This window comes from Salmo trutta, chromosome 23 (assembly GCF_901001165.1).
Source record: "Salmo trutta chromosome 23, fSalTru1.1, whole genome shotgun sequence".
Classification (NCBI taxonomy): Eukaryota; Metazoa; Chordata; class Actinopteri; order Salmoniformes; family Salmonidae; genus Salmo; species Salmo trutta.
The window spans coordinates 7,898,928-7,922,215 of NC_042979.1; the positions used below are offsets into that span (position 1 = coordinate 7,898,928).

The following is a 23,288-nucleotide window of genomic DNA, read 5'->3' on the forward strand; positions in this document are numbered from 1 at the left end:
GAGGCGACTTATGGTATAGAAATGAACATTAAATTGTCTGGCAACAACTCTGGTGGACATTCCTGCAGTCAGCATGCCAACTGCACACTCCCTCAAAACTTGAAACATCTGTGGCATTGTGTTGTGTGACAAAACTGCACATTTTAGAGTGGCCTTTTATTGTCCCCAGCACAAGGTGCACCTGTGTAATAATCATGCTGTTTAATCAACTTCTTGATATGCCACACCTGTCAGGTGGAGGGATTATCTTGGCAAATTTGTGCACAAAATTTGAGAGAATTAAGCTTTTGTGCTTATGGAACAATTCTGGGACCTTTTATTTCAGCACATGAAACATGGCACCAACACTTTACATATTGCGTTTATATTTTTGTTCAGTGTATTTAACTTATTTTACCAGGTAAGTTGAGTGAAAACACATTCTAATTTACAGCAACAACCTGGGGAATAGTTACAGGGGATGAATGAGCCTATTGGAAACTAGGGATGATTAGGTGGCCATGATTGTATGAGGGCCAGATCGGGAATTTAGCCAGGATAGCAGGATTAACAGCCTTACTCTTGCGATAAGTGCCAAGGGATCTTTATTGACCACAGAGAGTCAGGACACCCGTTTATCGTCCCATCTAAAAGACAGCACCCTACACAGGGCAATGTCCCCAATCACTGCATCCTGGGGGACTGGGATATTATTTTAGACCAGAGGAAAGAGGGCCTCCTACTGGCCCTCCAACACCACTTGCAGCAGCATCTGGTCTCCCATTCAGGGACTAACCAGGACCAACCCTGCTTAGCTTCAGAGGCAAGCCAGCAGTGGGACACAGGCTGGTATGCTGCTGGCATTAGAAAACAGAAAGTTGGAATAAGAATAAAGGAATGCCTTGGAGCACAGGAACACAAAGGCCTGGAAAGTAAATGTCACACATAAGTTGTCATAGCTCTGCTTCGAGAGGTAATTGTTTGTGCAAAGAATTTGTCCATTGCGAAAATGAATCAGCCCCAGACAATACAACGTGATCATATTGACACGATAACATTTTCTTTCTCATTCTGGAATCGTATTGAGGGTTATTGTTGGTAGATATCACTCCTTGGTAGATATCACTCATGTTGTGTTGTTCATATTACAGATGGACATTTGTTTTGTTTGAGCATTCCTGTTCTATCACCCATCTATTTGTAGGCCAGTCCAGCCTTGTGATGCTGTAAATACTTTGGCAACCTGGCTGTGCAGTGGAGACATAATGAAATGTACATTTGGTGAAAATAAGGAGGAGAGGAGAAGGGGGGAGGGTATGAGGAGGATATGCCAGATGAAAGAAAGATGGCAAGGGAGAGAGAGATAGAGATGAAATCTGGGATTAAATCCACCATGTCAACAACAAGTCAAAACTCTTTCCGTATTCCAAACCAAATTTCCGAAACGTCAAACGATAAATAAATCCCTAGCATATTTTTTTTGTGGGATGAGTTACACCTAATTTCTCCATCATTTCCTCATTTTGGGCGAGTAGCGATAGCGATCAGTGCTGATGATGAGGTAATGCGAGTGCAGGCGTTGGTTTTAGTTGCGGCGCAGGCTCTTAGTGTAAACCCTTTATGATTCCCATCAGCACTTTAATTAATCTACTTCCCACATTTCTAAGCTGCTTACGGATTTCTCCACCATCGTTATCATACCAACATGTTAGATCAGAGGAGGTTAGGAAAACTCCAGGAGAGGAGAAGACATGCATGTGGTCTATGGAGAGAAAGTCTGTAATCATGAACAGTGTAATCACCAATGTAATGTGGTTCCTAATATGAACGCTTGGGTGGGATGACATATGTATGACTGTACTCAGAGCCATATTTATATACCGGGAAACATTGCATTATATGACAAGTGGTTGAAAATGCGTCATATAACCAGATGGTCTCTGTAACAACCAGGTAAATATGTATTTTTCCTAACAAGATCAAACGTTGGGGGAAGGAAGTGATATTTTGATTGTCATCCTTGTCTTGTAACCAGATTACGACCAGGTAAAGATGTATTTTTCTGGTTGCTAAAAAGACGTTAACAAATGTTCCTTATTATACAAACAGTATACAACCTGACCATGACGTCAAAAGGACGTAGTAAAAGACAGTGTTGTAGTACTCGAGTCCAGGACCAAGTTCATGACTTTTGACTCAACTTGGACTCGACCGTTGGTGACTTGGACTCGGACTCGCTTTCTCGACCATTGGTGACTCGGACTGGATAGTCTCCTACGATAAGCAGAGTATTAGCAGCACTGGGTGCGCAGAGCAGCGAGAAGTTCTGTTCTCTAGCAGTGGGAAGGATGCACATCAGACACACGCAGCCTACATCAGCTGCTAAGCTGCGGGGGAGCAAGCGATTATTGTGAGCAGACAGGCAGCCAAGCTCCTCTCCGGCTCCGCCTCCGATCGTAGCAGGCTACAAATCGTGCAAGCTACTCTCTTGCTTCCCTGCAACCACCAGTCACCAGCCTACTATTTAGCTTTGCCTGGTTAAGAAACACAAACTGCTTCACGAAATTGAAAACAATATTAGTATTGAGTTTAATAGTAAAACTGCAGTCTAGCTATGTGTCTCTCTCTCTCTGCTTGAGTATAGAAAAGTAGCCTGTCTTTGAATATGTCTCGCTCTACCCTCCCACTTTCCCCCCTACATCCCATAGCCAGGTTCTGACAAGTCCTCTTTAGTTTTCCCTCTGCAATAAAAAACCTACACAAATATCAGTCGGCAATTACAAAAATGTAGCTGAGAGACTGACTTACCATTCATTTATGTAGTAAATAAGTAGTGAAACACAGGTATTGAGTAGAACTTGTGAGGTAAAGATGAATAGTAAATGAGTTGTTTTTTTCATGAGGGAGTGGCAATATACTGCCATCTGGTGGCGACTAGAAAAAAATGACATAAGACCGACTCGTAACTTGACCATTTGTGACTCGGACCTGGACTCGGACTTCAGCCATAGGGACTCGTGACTCGACTTGAGCACAGGAGACTTGGGACTCGACTCAGACTCAAGGTTTAGTGACTTGACTACAACACTGGTAAAAGACGCCATCCTGTCGTCACTGCAACCAGTTTTGCCCCTGGGTGTATATCACAGTGTTGACCTATCTTCCAAATCAAAGATATTTCTAATGGTCTTTAAGCATTCTTCTCTCATAAGGTCTCTTGTTCTGAGATGGGTCTACATGTAAGGAATTCAGACTTGACTTTTACCTCATAAACAGAATCTTTCCCCTGAAGATAAAGTCATGCTTTACGTAGCCGTCAGGGAGTCGGTTGGGGTAAAATCATTCAAAAGATATGATCAGGAGTGGGTTTCTGGATGAGGAGTTAGCAGGAGGAGAATCATGGGACTGAGGCAACACTTCATCATGATAAAAATAGAGCTAGCTACTTCTCAGATGAAGTGATGAAACCTAGCCAGGGACGATAAGACTGAGATCCTGCTTATTTCCAGTCCCTTTCTCTCACACACACACACCATGGATGCACACACACACACACACACACACACACACACACACACACACACACACACACACACACACACACACACACACACACACACCCTCTCCTGACGCTGTGACTCAAGCCAAGGTGGCAGCTGTAATGGTCCCCTGGTGATGATGTCATCTGTGTTTGCCCCTCCAGGAGACACTCCTACCGGACGGGCCAGGACATAGAGAACTGTGGCACGTGCAGAGACTGTGCCTGCATCATATACAGGTAAGGCAGGGGTTGAAAGTGTATGCATGTGTGTTTTGAGTGTGTGTGCATGTGTGTGCATATGAGTGCCTATGTATTACTGTAAAAGCAGAATGTGGGCATCCTATTCTACAGTAACATGCGGTTGGTTCACTGTCACTTCAAATCTCGTCCATATTTGCGATTCAGTCAGTTTCATGGCTCGGCAGGATTACGACATCCATGAGGCAGTCTCTGTGCAGAGCAAGATTATCGAGCAACAGCACGCAACATTTAGGATATAGGCTATTCATCCGACGCTTTCAAGTCTTAGGTGTGAATAATGCTGCAGCAGGTTTGTTCACTGAGCCCCGTGAGGGGGGATTGGTGAAGGCAGGCATTCCACACTCACACACATTCACTGACACATGAACAAAAATACAGAAGACTCGTAAAGAGATAGAGGCACGCACACACACACGGATATGTATACACACATGCACGCGCGCGTACACACACACACACGTACCGAAAAGTCCCAAATACTGCTTAATCACCCCGTGGCTGTTGGAAATGTGAATTGAAATCAGTCAATTAACAAACAGGATTTCACAGTTTACAGTAAGATGAATAATAGGCGGGTGAGCACTGGAGGATTACTATGAAATGGAAACCCATGTCTCTTAGTTGTAAATGTCAAAAGCATGAGAACAAGGGGGAGTACGAATGACAGGAGAGCAGTGGAGGGAGAGGGGAGAGAAGGAGGAAACGAAAGAGAGAGACAGAGAAAACGGTGGAAGTTGGCCTGTCAGGTCCCTACTGAAATCTAAGCAAAACAGAGCGAGAGAGGAAAAGAGAGGAAGGGAGGGAGAGACAGAGTGGGAGAGAGAGAGAGAGAGAGAGAGAGAGAGAGAGAGAGAGAGAGAGAGAGAGAGAGAGAGAAAAGACAGACACACACAAAAAAGGAAACCCTGAGACTGGCAGTATAGTGAGATGAGATTAAGTGAGCGAGAGAAGTCTGCCTCTGAGAGAGAGAGTGTAGAAAAGAGAGAGAGTGTAGAGAGAGAGTGTGTAGAGAGAAAGCGGGAGAATATGAGATAAGTCATGGAGAGTTTCGACAGGCATATTATCCTCACCATGTGATCTAGGTAACCCAGGCGGGTCTGCTGTCTCTCTATACTATTTAATGTTACCGTTACACACAATAGTATTGTTTTCTGGTCAAAGGAACACTTGTCACCATAGTGTCCTGTCAAGGCCTCTGCTGAGCTTGACGTGGATTTCACAGGCTTTAGTGAGCAGGCAATTCCTTTGCTTTGAAGCTTAGTTGAGCACGGTCTGGCAGTGGATGGAAAGAGGTGTCAAAAAAGAAAGGTGAGAAAGGAGGTAGAGATAAAAGACACGAAAGACTCACAGGTTCTTGTTCTTCTTATTCTGATTGAATATCAATATTATTTTTTATACCTTTCATCTCAGTGTTTCAGTTAAGTTAGATCCGTGTAGATAGGTTGGTGTGTGTTTGATGTTTATTGATTTTGAACGTCAATATCTTTTTTATTCTCTGTTTTTATGGCTGGCTGTGTTATTATATTAACCCCCAGCACCACAGACTCCCCACAATCAAACCCTAGTCCTGGATGAAAAGCATGCGCAATAGAACGATTTTCTTTTTTTTTGTCAAGGACAAGGCTTAATCTATGTCCCGGAAACTGGACCCTACTGTTTTACATTTTACAGTGACAGAACATAACATACTACTGTATCCTAGTCATGGAATTCTGTGACAGACGGAGAAGCGTCCATCCATGTATACGGGTAAGAAAGTCTAGCTAGCTACATTTTCAGATATTCTAATTTTGTCAGAAAGTCGACTCCGAGAAGACCGGATCTCATGTAAACCCTTTGAAGACCAGCTCCACCCTCTGTCCCACTCTTCTGAAAATGCTCCTTTGTGCCAATTAATCCCCTCATATTGTACAATCGATTCCCAAACATTATTGCAGGTCTACGATGTACTGTATATCTAGGTTGTAGTTCCTCTGTGGAGATGGGAGAACCTTCCAGAAGGACAACCATCTCTGCAGCACTCCACCAAACAGGCCTTTATGGTAGAGTGGCCAGACGGAAGCCACTCCTCAGTAAACGGCACATGACAGCCCACTTGCCAAAAGGCACCTAAAGACTCTCAGACCATGAGAAACAAGATTCTCTGGTCTGATGAAACCAAGATTGAACTTTTTGGCCTAAATGCCAAGTGTCACGTCTGGAGGAAACCTGGCACCATCACTACGGTGAATCATGGTGGTGGCAGCATCATGCTGTGGGGATGTTTTTCAGTGGCAGGGACTGGGAGACTAGTCAGGATCGAGAGAAAGATGAACGGAGCGAAGTATAGAGGGATCCTTGATGAAAACCTGCTCCATAGCGCCTAGGACCTCAGACTGGGGACGAAGGTTCACCTTACAACAGGTCAACGACCCTAAGCACACAGCCAAGACAACGCAGGAGTGGCTTCGGGACAAGTCTATGAATGTCCTTGAGTGGCCCAGCCAGAGCCCGGACTTGAACCCGATCGAACATCTCTGGAGAGACCTGAAAATAGCTGTGCAGCAACGCTCCCCATCCAACCTGACAGAGCATGAGAGGATCTGCAGAGAAGAATGTGAGAAACTACGCAAGTACAGGTGTACCGAGCATGTAGTGTCATTCCCAAGAAGACTTGAGGCTGTCAAAGGTGCTTCAACAAAGTACTGAGTAAAAAATGTAAAAAAAAATGTCTAAAAAACTGTTGTTGCTTTGTCATTATGGGGTATTGTGTGTGGATTGATGAGGAAAAAAACGATTTAATCCATTTTAGAATAAGGCTGCACCCTAACAAAATGTGGAAAAAGTCAAGGGGTCTGAATACTTTCCGAAGGCACTGTATGTCAATCTAGCAAACCAGGCAACTAAAAGCAACTTTCTAAACGACGTTTTGGTTCATTTCTAGCTTGTTAGCTAGCTAGCTAATGTTAAATTAGCTGGCTAGCCAGTTCAAATAATCACCACATCATATACAGTGCCTTGCAGAAGTATTCATCCCCTTTGTCGTTTTTCCTATTTTGTTGCATTGCAACCTGTAATTTAAATGGATTTTTATTTGGATTTCATGTAATGGACATACACAAAATAGTCAAAATTGTGTGAAATGAAAAAAATAACTTGTTAAAAAAAATTCAAAAAAATAAAAATGGTAAAGTGATGGTTCATATGTATTCACCCCTTTGCTATAAAGCCCCTAAATAAGATCTGGTGCAACCAATTACCTTCAGAAGTCCCATAATTTGTTAAATAAAGTCCACCTGTGTGCAATCTAATTGTCACATGATCTGAGTATACAGTGGGGGGGGAAAGTATTTGATCCACTGCTGATTTTGTACGTTTGCCCACTGACAAAGAAAGGATCAGTCTATAATTTTAATGGTAGGTTTATTTGAACAGTGAGAGACAGAATAACAACAAAAATATCCAGAAAAACGCCAGAAATGTTAGAAATTGATTTGCATTTTAATGAGGGAAATAAGTATTTCACCCCCTCTCAATTAGAAAGATGTCTGGCTCCCAGGTGTCTTTTATACAGGTAACGAGCTGAGATTAGGAGCACACTCTTAAAGGGAGTGCTCCTAACCGCAGCTTGTTACCTGTATAAAATACACCTGTCCACAGAAGCAATCAATCAATCAGATTCCAAACTCTCCACCATGGCCAAGACCAAAGAGCTCTCCAAGGATGTCAGGGACAAGATTATAGATCTACACAAGGCTGGAATGGGCTACAAGACCATCGCCAAGCAGCTTGGTGAGAAGGTGACAACATTTGGTGCAATTATTCGCAAATGGAAGAAACACAATAGAACTGTCAATATCCCTTGGCCTGGGGCTCCATGCAAGATCTCACCTCGTGGAGTTGCAATGATCATGAGAACGGTGAGGAATCAGCCCAGAACTACACGAGAGGATCTTGTCAATGATCTCAAGGCAGCTGGGACCATAGTCATCAAGAAAACAATTGGTAACACACTACGCCGTGAAGGACTGAAATCCTGCAACGCCCACAAGGTCCCCCTGCTCAAGAATACATATACATGCCCGTCTGAAGTTTGCCAATGAACATCTGAATGACTCAGAGGACAACTGGTGAAAGTGTTGTGGTCAGATGAGACCAAAATGGAGCTCGTTGACATCAACTCAACTCGCCGTGTTTGGAGGAAGAGGAATGCTGCCTATGACCCCAAGAACACGATCTCCACCGTCAAACATGGAGGTGGAAACATTATGCTTTGGGGGTGTTTTTCTGCTAAGGGGACAGGACAACTTCACCGCATCAAAGGGACGATGGACGGGGCCATGTACCGTCAAATCTTGAGTGAGAACCTCCTTCCCTCAGCCAGGGCATTGAAAATGGGTCGTGGATGGGTATTCCAGCATGACAATGACCCAAAACACACGTCCAAGGCAACAAAGGAGTGGCTCAAGAAGAAGCACATTAAGGTCCTGGAGTGGCCTAGCCAGTCTCCAGACCTTAATCCCATAGAAAATCTGTGGAGGGAGCTGAAGGTTCGAGTTGCCAAACGTCAGCCTTGAAACCTTAATGACTTGGAGAAGATCTGCAACGAGGAGTGGGACAAAATCCCTCCTGAGATGTGTGCAAACCTGGTGGCCAACTACAAGAAACGTCTGACCTCTGTGATTGCCAACAAGGGTTTTGCCACCAAGTACTAAGTCATGTTTTGCGGAGGGGTCAAATACTTATTTCCCTCATTAAAATGTAAATCATTTTATAACATTTTTGACATGCGTTTTTCTGGATTTTTTGTTGTTGTTATTCTGTCTCTCACTGTTCAAATAAACCTACTATATACACTTTGGGGGGGTGAATAGTTGTGCATGCTCAAATTTTCAGTTTTTTGTCTTATTTCTTGTTTGTTTCACAATAAAAATATTTTGCATCTTCAAAGTGGTAAGCATGTTGTGTAAATCAAATGATACCACCCCCAAAAAACTTTTTTTAATTCCCGGTTGTAAGGCAACAAAATAGGAAAAATGCCAAGGGGGTGAATACTTTCGCAAGCTACTGTAGCTGAGAGCATCTTCACTTTAGCAAATTTTCTTCATTATTACAGGATAATAAACAACAAGATCATTATTTACAAGTTAATGGCGAGCCAATTACAGAAAATAGCTTACGTTTGTGAGTGTGACGAAATAAACCAGGGCATTCTACCAGAGAAGTTTAGAACATGTATACTGTCTTGTTTATCTTAACGTTATATCCTAATTTGACTTTGTGCAGGTCATGTTCTTCACATTACCGCCTCTGGTAAACACATACTCAATCAAATAAAATGTATGTTTATTTGTCAAATGCACAGGATACAGAAGGTGTAGTGAAATGGTTACTTGCATAGTGGAGTCTTGTTTGACATGTAGCTAGCTAAACAATGAACCATAATCCCAACTCATAACGTTACTACCCATCATGAATCTGCAGGTAGTTAACCAACTAGGTTCAATTTTAGCTAGCTAGCTAACATTAGGTTATAACTAGCAATGCAAATGGCTCTGAGATACGAATAATATTACTACTTAGATTGTACACGTAATGTTAGCTAGCGAGCCAGACAGGTAATGTTAGCTATCTAGCTAACAGTATGCTTTAACTTAAAATTAAAATGACTTTCTGACAAAATTAGAAACGTATAATATCTGAAAATGTAGTTAGCTAGACTATCTTACCCGTGTACATGGATGAACGCTTCTCCCTCTGTCACGGAATTCCATGGTTGCCCTTGAAGATGTAATCCGGACACAAGTGTTTTATACAACAGCCTTCAGTGTGTTCTCTTTTCGATTCACTCTGCATATTTGCAATCAAATCTCTTTAGCTATCATACCGGGCATAACACTGATTTGAAAACTCGGTCCTCCAGAAAGTGGAGAGCAACACTTTTGCAGTTCTACTAAGTGATATCTTTGAGAGAGAGAAAACAGCGTTAGAAAGGATTACTTACACATACTGATGTTGAGGGAATTTTCAATTCCAATCATGCATTTAATCTTTAACCAATTCCCCTAGGTTTGTAAGACCCTGGGTTCACTAATAATTGGGCAAAGTCTCAGATTTTATAAAAAAGGTTCAAAGATCTTTATTCATGAGAGCTCTAACGTCAAAAATGAAGACTCAGTCCTTTTATAATACACACACACATTCCTATCTTTAGACCACTCCCTTCTCAAACAACCAGTACTTTTCCACTAACCACAAAGAACCATAAAAGTTGTCATATTCTTCAAGGCTTTCACCTCCCCTCCCCCGTTGGGACCCTCTTGATTTGAAACCCTCTAATGATTTTCTATTATCTACTCTACAACTTCACTCTGTTTACATCCCAACTAAAGAATATAACATCATAGTATTACAATACTAACAGATCTACCCACATCCTGGTTTTATCTTCTCCTAATTATCAAACATTACACCCTATCCTACAATTTCAGAGTGGAACACTTAAGTCATTATTCTAACACATACAAATGATTCTAACAACTGACCAGCTCATGTTATAGACAGAAGTGTGCTACATGGCAGACCTATCCAAACTCATCTCTCGGCATGTCCAGCCCATCCATTATCTCAGCCAATCATGGCTAGCGGGAAAGTCCCTGCCTTTTTCCGTGGCTAAACCAACTAAATGTAACTATTTAATTTGTATTTACAGATGGAATACAAGTTTGTTATTAAGGCACTTGAAAGTTCACATGTTCCAGAATGCATTTCTGCCAAAAACAATGCCTCTACTGTGAAGTAGTGACGCGCGACATACGCCTAGTTTCCTGAAACTCGTCACCTATATGCAGGTCAATACTACGCACTCCAACCCATCAGGAAAAGTGTTGTCATAAAAAAGATGCCAGACTGACGACATTGCTACTAGTTTTGGCCACTGGGAATGACTCTTAAGTGTGAGAAATGTTGGTCGATAAGCTTAATAGACAGACATAAACCTTTGTTCTATAGTTTCTTCAGAATATTTCCTTTAAAAGAAGCCTTTACTTAAAAATGATATTGAAAACTTTAAGCAATGCAAATGTAGACACAATTGCACCAAAAATGTAACATAGCTACAAATTGCATTGCGGCTCGACAAGTAAATGCTACATTTGTTTCCAGTGTATTTCCTCTACATTTGGTATCTGTAAAAGTACAGGAACGCTTGTATCTGATATTATTTATCCAGCACCCGTGGCGCATTAACTGCATATTAATATGTGAATATCATTGTGAGGCGTGCAGGAGTGTTAATTAGTGAGTAGAGTTTGGAATCTAAAAGTCCTCCCTATTATGCATTTTGCTAATGGCATATTTATGGAACAAAGCTTGAGTTATAACAGCGAACTCTTGTGCTTCGATCCCTACAGGGTTTACGGGGACATCAGCCTAATTACATCACTGACCAAACCTCTGTCTCCTCCTCACAAGATATTGTTTAATGATGCACCTTTCTTGTGGAAGCTGATAGGGCCCTAGACTAGGATTAATTTGCTTAATGTTGAGAAAAAATGAAGCCACTCTTTGGAGTGAGTTTCGATTTCCTGTGAGTAGCTGCTAAGAGTCTTAGCTATGGTTTGCGAGGACAATCCTTCATATCGTACTCAGTGAACTGCAGATAAGCGCTATAGAATGGCTGCTGAGGTTTTATTCCCCCCCTCTTGCTTTGCTGGCTGTTATCAGCTCATACACTGTGTGATAGCAATGGCTTTCATTCAGGTTCGTAGATCGTCCTCTGTCTGAGACTCCTTTAGTCCCGCGTGAACCTTTGACCTCGAATACGTCTCCAAAGTTTTGAAGCTCGTCGACGAACCCCGTCGCACCCTTGAAGTGTAGAGTGTCTTGCGACTGCGGAAGAGAATAGCAGTCTCGGCTGGGTCTGTGGGGCGACGGGGGGGGGGGGGGGGAGCGGAGGTTAGAGTCACTGGAGTGAGGGTGGACTCGTAATGAACCATCTCATTGGTTTGAGATAAACATCCCCTGACAGCGCCTACCAACTCATCGCTCTCTTACACTGCACACACACATCATGACTCAACACACATCATGACTCAGCGCTTTCCGCAGCAGAACTCCACTGATACAACCCTGGGTGACATTACTCGGCTCTCCGACACTGTACTGTCCTGTCCTCTGACTGATAATGCACCAGAGGAGAGGAGAGCTGGGTGGGGCAGAGAGAAGTAGCGAGACTGCATGTTGGTGGAAGACGAGGTGAACTCTCCTTGCATCTCAATGTCTCTTTCACTCTATCTCTCACTTCCCTCTCTCTCTTTCTCTGCATCTCTTTTCTCAACTCCTGACTGCCGTGTGCCGCAGTGAAATATTCATCTGCATTAAATATTCATCAACACGTTAAAAGATTTTAAAAAGTAATAATAGAGGTAAAAACCTCTCTCCTCAGGACCCGTCTGGTCGGTGTGTGAAGGATCGGAGCCAGAGGGCTGGACTGAGCTGTCCTTGTGACTGAGCGCTCTACGCTCTCTGCATGTTTAAAAACCTTAGAGGAATGACAGGAATTGATAGACTTTTACTGAATTAAATGAATTTTTAAAAGGACACGACTCACTCAAAGCATCAAGGTCTCGGGTTCCTTGCCAGTTCCTGTGCTGTAATTAAAATGCAGTGTGTGAGTGAGTGTGTGTGTGTGTGCGTGCGTGCGTGCGAGAGCACTGCTAAGTGTAGAATCTAGTAGAAACAAAGCACCGCATCTCCTTCTGTCACTCAAGAGTGCCTTTAGGAACATCAGCTGTGGTGCAAGGGGCCTCTTTCACTCCTCTTATGACCTCCATAATGTGCTTCTGGCTGGCTGCAGAGCACCAGAGACCCAGAGTGCTACTATGGTTCCCGTGTTTTGGGTTCACGTCTCTCGTTGGCATCTCCCTCACTTCCTCTGTGCGGAGCCTGAGTCTGAGCAGGGCTTGGCAACCACATGAAATGTTTCTCTGTTAAGGCGGATTGCCCATAGGATGTGACAGCTGGGTATTGTAGCAGATTGATCCTGAGAAATATGGTCTTTTATAGACATCAGGGATGGCCGCCTCCTTTATTAGGTTGGCTGTGTCACTTTCCCCTCCCGCTTCTCTGCTCCGTGGAATATACATTTCACAACTAAAGAGGGATGAGGGATGATGGGGGAAAGCTCGATGCATACTCAGAGGGAGGGGAGAGGGGGAAGAAGAGGAGAGGAAGCAAGAGTAAAGGAGAGGGGGGAAGGGGAGAGGAGAGGAGTAGAGAAGAGATGAGGGGAAGAGAGGATAGCTGAAGGGAGACTACAGGAGGTGAGAGGAATGGGTACTGTGTGGATGGGTTACTTATCGGTTTGTTTTCCACCTTGATATCGGAATGAATTAGAATCAAATATTTCCCTAGGCCCTGACAAATCAAAACCTGCTTTACAATACAGCAGCCTAAAACACTATATCCTTCATCCTCAAGTCTTGTAGGTTATGCATTTAGCCAACCTCACAGACACTTACTGACCAAGATGAACTTTATGTGTGACTACATCTCTGGGAGGAAGTCTTCTCACCCGGGTCCAACCCTAAAGTCATTCATTAAACATTGACAACAATGGCGGTGCCTGAAATGATGGTAAACGGTAGTGAAACGTCATGGCAGGATAGGAAATCACATTAGGCTCCCACAAATGAGAGAGAGAATGTTTGTGTGTGCGCGCGTGCGTGCGTGCGCGTGCGAGAAAGCTAGAGGAAGAAAGACAAGACCAGAAAGGCAGAGAGTAAAGCTCTCTGGTGGTGGGCATTCTGCAGAACTAGATGTGTAGGCATCAGGTTTTTCTAAAAAGGGATTTGTCAGATTCTTCACACTGACCTTTCGCTAACTACCCTGTCAGGGATTTCCGACCCAGCGTGTCTGAGTTAGCAGCCTGTGGAAGCTGCTAATGGAGTAGATGGTGTGCGTATGTATGCGTGTGTGTGTGTGTGTGCGCACCCATGTGTGTGTGTTTGCGGGCGTACACGCGCGCGTGTGTGTGGGTAAAGGGCAGAGTCGGCGGTGCGCTGTGCTCCTAATGTAATCCATCTTTCCTTCGGAGGCATCCAGGCCATGAAGCAACAGGCAACTCACAGGGAAGAGGTGGGAAAACATTGTAGGTTCACTTCCAATTCAGATGAATAACACAGGGATATAATGCTCAGCCAGCACGATCTGGCTCTTCACACAATGAGATACGTAACGTATTATAATTGAGTTACAGCATCTACAGACACCTTCAATTGAACTTAATTGCATACAATAATGCACACTGTGACATAATATAATGGCACATGTTGTTATTGCATTAAACCAGGGATCCATAATCACATTAATGTAACGGTGTATTTCATTGTAAAATTGCATTGTTGTACAGTATGTATATGTATGTGAGTGCATGCATTTATTTCTGAAAGTGGTTATGCTCCTTTGTGTGTGTGTGTTATTTGTGTGGGTGTGGGTGTGTGAGTGTGGGTGGTGCAAGTCTGTTCACTGAGGGGGAGAGAGAGAGGGAGAGAGAGTGAGTGAGTGAGACATAGAGCCCTTCCCAGCTAGCACATTTGGTTCCTTGGAAGTTGTGGGAACATACGTTTTTGGTTTTCCCATTGGTTCTGGGAACAAAGCCATGATAAAACTGATTTTTTTTTAAACATTCTGAGAACGGAAGTGAAAATTGTATTTGTTCTGAAGGTAATTAAAAACACTCTGAGAACATGTTTCAATAAGACTTTTAATAACACCGCTAGCTTAGCTTGGGTTAACTGTTTTTGAACTCCAAGCACAGATAGGACACATGGAAATGAATTTGCTTAGGCATTAATCATTCATTAATTCTGGCATGGGGTCAGTGAAATTCAAATCTATGAACTTCTGTTCTCTATCTATGAAATTAGTCCACTGCGCCACCAGGTTGGTGTGTCTATGTCTAAGTTGTTACAGTATGTCTGATATTTGCCTGAAACATTGTTCCCCCTGTTGCTGTCTTGGTTCGACCAGGTTTCTCTTGAAAAATAGATTTGATCCAAACCTGGATAAATAAAGGTTAAATAATTTAAAAAATGTAGTTACTTATACAAAGCTGTTCATTTTAGTCTATTCAAACAGACCCCATTTCAAAGGAAACAAGCGCTCATTTAAGATCAGGTGTGGCCAATGAGTGGGCGTGGCCAAAACCCCTAAACACACTACAAGATAGAAGATAGAGTTTTGTTGACGCTGAAAACGGAAATTATATGTTTTTAAATAACATTCTTAGAACATTCTTTGAATGTTACTAATGTTTTCTTGTGGTTTTTATGGACAGTTTTCTTAATGTTCTGAGAACATGACTTTAAAAGGAACCATTAGGAAACCTGTAGGAAATGTTATGCTGAAGTACTGAAATTCCCACCTAAGAAACACATGGTTCTGAGAATGTTATGTGCTAGCTGGGTATCCTTGCACCATTCCCAGAACATTGTGGGAAGGTTGTATGCAAAATAACCATAGGACAACAACGCTCTCACCAAGCTCTAAGAAACCTATGGTTCTCAGATCGTTGTGCGTTAGCTGGGTTGTTTATGTTGTCTTTGGCAATAATCACAGATACTGCTCATGCCAATAGTGAGGTATGGTTCTCAGAACGTTGTGTGCTAGCTGGGTTGTTTATGCTGTCTTTGGCAATAATCACAGATACTGCTCTTGCCAATAGTGAGGCCAGATGGTATCCATCCTTGTCATGCATGCCATCATGTCTTTGAAACAGTGAAGCGAGGGGAAAATCAAGAGTGGCGTACAGAACAGGGATAAACTGCATAATGTGGCTGTGTCATAAATATACTAAATCACACTCATATTACACCCACAGCTAATTTAGCCTAGCTAAACAGCTTACATTAGCACAATCCCCAATCTGCTGCCTCTATAGGAAATAGCTAATATCTTAATATAAGAGGATGAATAGGCTATTTGGATGCAATATGAGAAGCATGGGTCTACTAGTCAAATAAAGTTAAACAAATCACGTAAGCTCAATACAGATTTATTCCCTTCTAATTTACATACATGTCTGGAAATGTTACCAAGAATTTTGGTGAACAATTCAATAACTAAAAATACATTTTGTGTGCTTGCTTCAGCTGTCTAAAAGTATTTTTATGGTGGTGAGAGTCTGGGAGAGGTATTAGATTCTGAAAAGAAGCTGAAGTCTAAATATAGTAAGAATAGGTCTGATTGCTTTAGGTAAATTATTAAAGTGTGATTACATTTCACTGTTCCTTTTACAAATCAATATTGCCCCTTTTGGACTGTAGCCTACCTAGTTCTCAGCATTCATTCCTCTCTTCCATCCCTTCTACAAAGCACCATTTTAAAAACACTGTGGTCACATTGATGTGCCCCTCAGCTGTCGGTGACTGCCGTCCGCTGTCAGTCGCCCGAGGATGTCAAATGTTGTGGAGAATTAAGTGTGTTCCTGCTCATTCCTCTCAACCTGTTCCCCATTTTCTGCATCTCTGCACGCCGCTCAACTCCCCCCCCTTTCCTCAACCCTATGTCTGCCTCTTCCCTTGGGATCATCTTAACCTTCACACTCCCAAAATGTAAAAAGGCTAAAAAAACGAACTAAAAAAAGGAAGCTCAACATGGTAGCTATGAGTGTGTTCATGTGTGAGTGAATAGGAGAGACAGAAGGAGAGATCCTAAGTGATATTTACCTCTCTCTCTTACCCATCCCTCCATTCCACCAGTGAAGTGTCTGTCACACCTCTCCTCCTGAAATATCCTCTGTATCCATCCACCCATCCCTCCTTTCTTCCATCCATTCATCATCCATCAGCCTCTTCCGCTCCAGCAGCTATCAGTCAATAGCTCAACAGCGCAGCAGTTAGTCTCAGACATACACAAGGGCATTTTGCATCTATTCCACCGCATGTGTGTGCTTTAGTATGTTAGGAGAATCCCATGATGCTGCTGAATTAAAGCTGTATACTGAAAGTGCAGCCCCCCCCCCTTTGTCTTAGTTCTACTTACTAAATGTGCAGTTTGAAAGGTCATATCTAATGCCACTGTTGTCCAGCAGCACTTGATAACATACTGTTGGAGAGTCGAAACAAAAAGGATAACAACCTACAAAATTGCAACCCTGCGGATGCGGTCTCCTTTAGTAAAAAAAAAACCAACAACACAAAACAAGACAGACAGAAAGAGAGAGCGCGGGATGGTGGAGAAGGAGACAGGCCAGGAGAGTTGGAGAGGGGGGGGACAGAGAGACGGAGGGAGAGGGACAGAGGGAGATAGAAGGAGAGACAGAGGGAGAGACAGAGGGAGAGTTGAAGCCCCTGAACCACTAGTACAATGGTTTTCTGAATAGATTGACTGTTCAGTTTAATTACATTTTCTTTTAGCATATTAAGTTCATGTTCCTTGGAGAGAACTACAAAGATACAGTATCTTGTTGCTGGTAAATTTGTAAGAAATTCTCCTCTCACTTGTTTGGCAAATGCCGTAATAAGACAATAAGAGATGGCCATCCCCTGCTGTACTGTAACTGCTAGCTACTCCTAAATATGAATATAATATAAAATGTATGCCTTGAGACATGGGGAATCTCCCACCTGAGTCAAACAATTTCCTACGCAATGCCCCCTATCACCAAGCACAGATGGTGAGTATAAAACTTTATGGCCTCTGTAATTTTACCATCTTTAATTTCATCTCCAATATATACAGTGCCTTCAGAAAGTATCCACACCACTTGACTTTTCACACATTTTGTTGTGTTACAGCCAGAACTTAAAATTGATTTGATTTAGATTTTTTTTATACCGGCCTACATACAATACCCCATAATGTCAAAGTGGATTTATGTTTTTTCTAAATTTTTACAAATTCATCAAAAATGAAAAGCTGAAATGTCTTGTGTCAATAAGTATTCAACCCCTTTGTTATGTCAAGCCTAAAAAAAAAAAAATGCTTAACAAGTCACATAAAATGTTTCATGGACTTACTCTGTGTGCAATAATAGTGTTTAACTTATTTTTTTATGACTGCCTCATCTCTGTACCCCACACATACAATTATCAGTAAGCTCCCGGAGTCGAGCAGTGAATTTCAAACACAGATTCAACCACAAAGACCAGGGAAGTTTTCCTATGCCTCGCAAAGAATTCAGTTTCCGGAGAGGAAGGAAACCGCTCAGGGATTTTTCACCATGTGGCAGATGGGGACATTAAAACAGTTACAAAGTTTAATGGCTGTGACAGGAGAAAACAGAGGATGGATCAACAACATTGTAGTTACTCCACATAACTTATCTAATTGACAGAGTGAAAAGAAGGACGCCTGTACGGAATACAAATATTCCAAAACATGCATCCTGTTTGCAACAAGGCACTAAAATAAAACTGCAAAAAATGTGGCAAAGCAATTAACTTTTTGTCCTGATTATAAAGTGTGATGTTTGGGGCAAATCCAATACATTACTGAGTACCACTATCCATATTGTCAAGCAGTGGTGGCTGCATCATGTTATGGTTATGCTTGTAATCGTTAAGGACTGCAGAGTTTTTCAGGATAAAAAAATTTACAGAATGGAGCTAAGCACAGGCAAAATCCTAGAGGAAAACCTGGTTCAGTCTGCTTTCCACCAGACACTTGGAGATGAGTTCACCTAAAACACAAGGCCAAATCTACAGTGGAGTTGCTTCCAAGAAAATAGTGAATGTTCTTGAATGGCTGAGTTACAGTTTTTACTTAAATCTGCTTGAAAATCTATGGCAAGACCTGAAAACGGTTGTCTAGGAATGATCAACAAACAATTTGACAAAGCTTGAAGAATTTTGAAAATAATAAATGGGCAAATGTCGCACAATCCAAGACTTACCCAGAAAGACTCACAGCTGTAATCGCTGCCAAAAGGTTCTTCTACAAAGTATTGACTCAGGGGTGTGAACACTTACGTAAATGTGATATTTCTGTATTTAATTTTCAATAAATGTGCAAACATTTCTAAAAACATGTTTTCACTTTGTCATTATGGGGTATTGTGTTTTTTGAATTTGGAATAAGTCAAGGGGAATGAATACTTTCTGAAGGCACTGTAAAATACAGGTAAACACTGAAATAAATATAGTGATCTGTGATTATAAAGGGGAAATGCTGATGCCATTTTGCTATCCAATCCACCAGAGCCCATTTTCTTAGGACAAAATAATATTTCATCCTAGATGATCTGACATTCACCTTGGTTGTCCCTTAATATAATTGTGTTCTTGTGTTTACAGTATACCATAAGACCTTGGGGTTAGGACAACTAGTGTGGTTGTGACCAGAAATTTGCTGATTCAAGTCCCTGGTGGGATACGCTGTTGTGGTGCCCTTGAGCAAGGTCACTACTCGCCACCTTATCTGTTTTGTTTCAACATACAGTACTACCCAGCTGTGGAAACAAACAAAACCATTTTTTTTAAGTAATCTCTGAGGATAGAAACATTTTCAGAGCGAGGTCAGGCCATTCAGTAGGAACATTCCCATTTTGTGGGGGGGGGGGGGGGCTCTTTGAGCCTATCTCTAGTCCCTATAGGTCTCTCAGGCTGTGGCTGTGTTCACCTCAAATCCCCCTTCAAGAGAATCAAGAAATAAAAATTCAGAAAACCGTCAAATATTGCCTTACAGTATATGATAACATCTTATAGTATATAAGTATATTTTACATAACGATATCTTCAGAAATTCTCAAAAAGATCAAATTCAAGATTAAATGCATTAAATGCATACACTGTATAGATGCATATCAGTGATACGATCCCATGTAAAGAATCCCATACCAATCATTTTGTCTAAGATCTCACTATCAGTATCTAGACTCACTCTGCAGTGAAGTATAATTTGCAACACAACCATTATTACTGAATTGTATGTACCCACACAGCTTTTCCGTAACCCTCAAGCTACCAACATATTTTACATACAGAGATTACCAACTGGGGTCATTTTGACCCCAAGAAGAAACTATTGGAAAAAGCAACAATCATAGTAAAATATCATCTTATTTCTTATCAAAACATCATTATACATGTAATGAATGTTATCTGATATAAAAATGACCAAAATAGACTTTTATTTTTGCTAAATTACCGTTCATTTATATATTGTGTCAAACGAAAATATGCACTTTTCCTTTATATAATGTGCAGCATTTTTCCAGAGTACAATCCACATTAGTACTAAGACACTTATTTACCATCATTTGATTAGTATCATTTAGTTTTCAGAATTTTGAAGTAAATATTAATTGTCATATTTATGTGGTAAAAACAACTGCCATTTAAAGGGGCAGTATACAAACTTTTGAAATATACTAAATTGTATTGAAAAAAGTTATTAAATTCACTTAAAAAGTGATCCTGGAAGACATTGACCAAAAAATATGTCTTCGTTTTCTTTATTAACCCCACAGCCAGCATTACTTAGTGAAATAATGGGAGTGGCATAGGGGCTATGGGAGTATGCTTCAAAACTAAATGGTATCAAAATATCACATGTTGCACATGTAGAATATTAGAGGATATTATAGGAATTCTGGTATTTGTATAACATTTCCAGTAGAATAACCATTTTTAAAACAATTCACACCAGTATAGCAATATGTGTATCTTCATAGGGTAGCTGGTTTCTGTATTACAGTTCTACCAAGTATTCATACTACTGACATACCTTTATGAGCTGTTTTGAGTGAAACTAAGCGTGTATCTTAGGTCATTTAGATTTTTTTTACATGGTCATAGCTATTTATGACCAGTTATAATGGCGCCGGAGGGAATTGCGGTTCCTGACCAATTGTGCAATTTTGTGTCTTTTTTGGCGCTCATCGTAACTTTTTTGTACATTATGTTTCCGCTATCGTTTCCTACGACCGAAAAGAGCTTCTAGACATCAGAACAGTTGTCACTAACCTCCATTAGGACGAGGACTTCTACTTCAATGAGTCGGAGGCGAAAGACATATTGATTATTGCGGACCAGGCCCAAATACTCGAAGAAGGAGGAGATGGTGCTATAGAAGCTGGAGTGCTGGATACCTGACGAGACTACGTCGGAGAGTGTATAAATTGCCTCTAACCCCCATTCTGTTGGCTAACGTGCAATCACTGGAGAATAAACTGGATGAGCTCCGTTCGAGACTATCCTATCAATGTGATCTGAAGAACTGTAATATCCTACGTTTCTCAAAGTCGTGGCTGAATAAGATAAATATAAATCTAGCAGTTTTTTCTATACATTGGCAGCACAGAATGGTTGCATCGGGGAAGCTCAGAAGAGGGGGTGTGTCTCTTTGTTAACAACAACTGGTGCGCAATCTCTACTATTAAGGAAGTCTCAAAGTTCTGCTTGCCTGAGGTAGAATACACACTATTTGCACACTATTTGCCAAGAGAGTTTTCATCTATATTTTATGTAGTTGTCTATTTACCACCACAAACCAATGCTGGCACTAAGACCACACTGAAAGAGCTGTATAGGGCCATAAGCAAACAAGAAAATGCTCTCCCAGAGGCGGCGCTCCTAGTGGCCGGTGAATTTAATGCAGGAAAACTGAAATCCTTTTTACTTAATTTCTACTCTACGTCACCTTTTCTCCACACACAGAGATGCATACAAAGCTCTCCCCACGCCCTCCATTTTGCAAATCTGATCATAACATGCTGACCAGACCGCACGTGCGCATGCGTCTGCGTGCACCATGGCGCGCATGTTGATTTTGTCCCCCCACACTAGACGCGATCAGGACACGCAGGTTGATATATCAAAACAAACACTGAACCAATTATATTCATTTGGAGACATGTCGAAAAGCATTAAACATTTATGGCAATTTAGCTAGCTAGCTTGCTGTTGCTAGCTAATTTGTCCTGGGATATAAACATTGGGTTGTTATTTTACCTGAAATGCACAAGGTCCTCTACTCCGACAATTAATCCACAGATAAAACGGTAAACCAAATTAGTTTCTCGTCATCTCTCCTCCTTCTTTCAGGCTTCTTTTTCTTCTTTGGACTTAATATGGCGGTTGGCAACCAACTTTACGGTGCATTACTACAACTGAGTGTGGACCTCACTTCATCTTTCAATCCCCCACATGGGTATATGCTCCTAAAAACCAATGAGGAGATGGCACGTGGGTATATGCTCCAAAAAAACAATGAGGAGATTTAAGAGGCAGGACTTGCAGCGCGTTGAGCGTCACATATAGAACCAAGTTCTATTTTAGCGCCCGTCTACGCAGATGCTCGCTGACGCACACGAGCAGTGTGGGTGCAATGATTGAATAACATGTATGTGTACATTTATTTTGTAACACTTGCACAAGTGACGCGAGCAGTGTGGTCAGCATGTAACTCTATCCTTCTAATTCCTGCTTACAAGCAAAAACTCAAACAGGAAGTACCATTGACGCGCTCAATACGGAAGTGGTCTGATGAAGCGGATGCTAAGCTACAGGACTGTTTCGCTAGCACAGACTGGAATATGTTCTGGAGTTTACCACATCAGTCACCGGCTTCATTAATAAGTGCATTGACAACGTTGTCTCCATGGTGTAAGTCGCTCTGGATAAGAGCGTCTGCTAAATGACTTAAATGTAAAATGTAAATGTAATGTGATCGTACGTACATATCCCAGCCAGAAGCCATTGATTTCGGGCAACATCCGCACTGAGCTAAAGGCTAGAGCAGCCACTTTCAATGAGCGGGACAATAATCGCTTATATGAAATACTGCTACGCCCGCTTATGAACCATCAAACAGGTAAAGTGTCAATACAGGACCAAGGTCGAATCCTACTATGATGCTCGTCGGATGTGGCAGGGCTTGCAAACTTGAAAAGAAAAGGAGAGCCACACACTCCAGGAGCTCAGATGCAATAATTTTATAACCAACATTTCAACATCCAAGCTTTCTTCTTCAGGGTATATTGACAAACACTGCAGGTCACTTATTTATATAGTTTGAAAGGACACACAAAGGTGTCTGTAATCAGGGCCGGCTGTAACTTGGTTGATTTACAGATATAAATAGAGCATATAAAAAGCATGAATGGATAACATACGATCATAGGTACAATTTGTCTACACAAGCCTAGAAACATTATTTACAATGGATAGCAAAAACACAATAATCACAAGAATGGCTTCAGATCAAACTTTAAGTTTAGACCGAAAGGGAGCAAGGGTCTTTAAATAAAAAATCCAGGCGGCCTCTCGTTTTAACAATAAATTGTCATGGTCACCCTCTCTTCGCGCTTAGTTTTGCCCACATCATTTTTACCAAGGACAAGGAGTTATCAGATAAATAACTGACTTAGTGGAGCATGTGATAACACCTTTGATTTGGACCTGTTTCCTTGTTTGGGGGTGTTTGAATGATCTACATTTGTAAGTGCCAATGCATTTAGCGCAGCCATTACACTTGTAGTTTCCATCTGGTAGAGACACAAGAAGACGTTGTGCGGGAGTATTTT

General features: G+C 41.7%; 1 protein-coding gene across 4 annotated transcripts in view; it reads left to right on the forward strand.

Annotated features, from left to right (window-relative positions):
* Positions 1-23,288, forward strand: part of LOC115159204 (mucin-2) — a 47,586-nt gene that overhangs the window by 12,954 nt on the left and 11,344 nt on the right. For all 4 annotated transcript variants that reach the window (XM_029708680.1, XM_029708682.1, XM_029708681.1 and 1 more), the window contains one exon: positions 3,683-3,757. In XM_029708680.1, the coding sequence (XP_029564540.1) occupies positions 3,683-3,757 (75 nt within the window). The remainder of the gene's footprint in view (positions 1-3,682; positions 3,758-23,288) is intronic.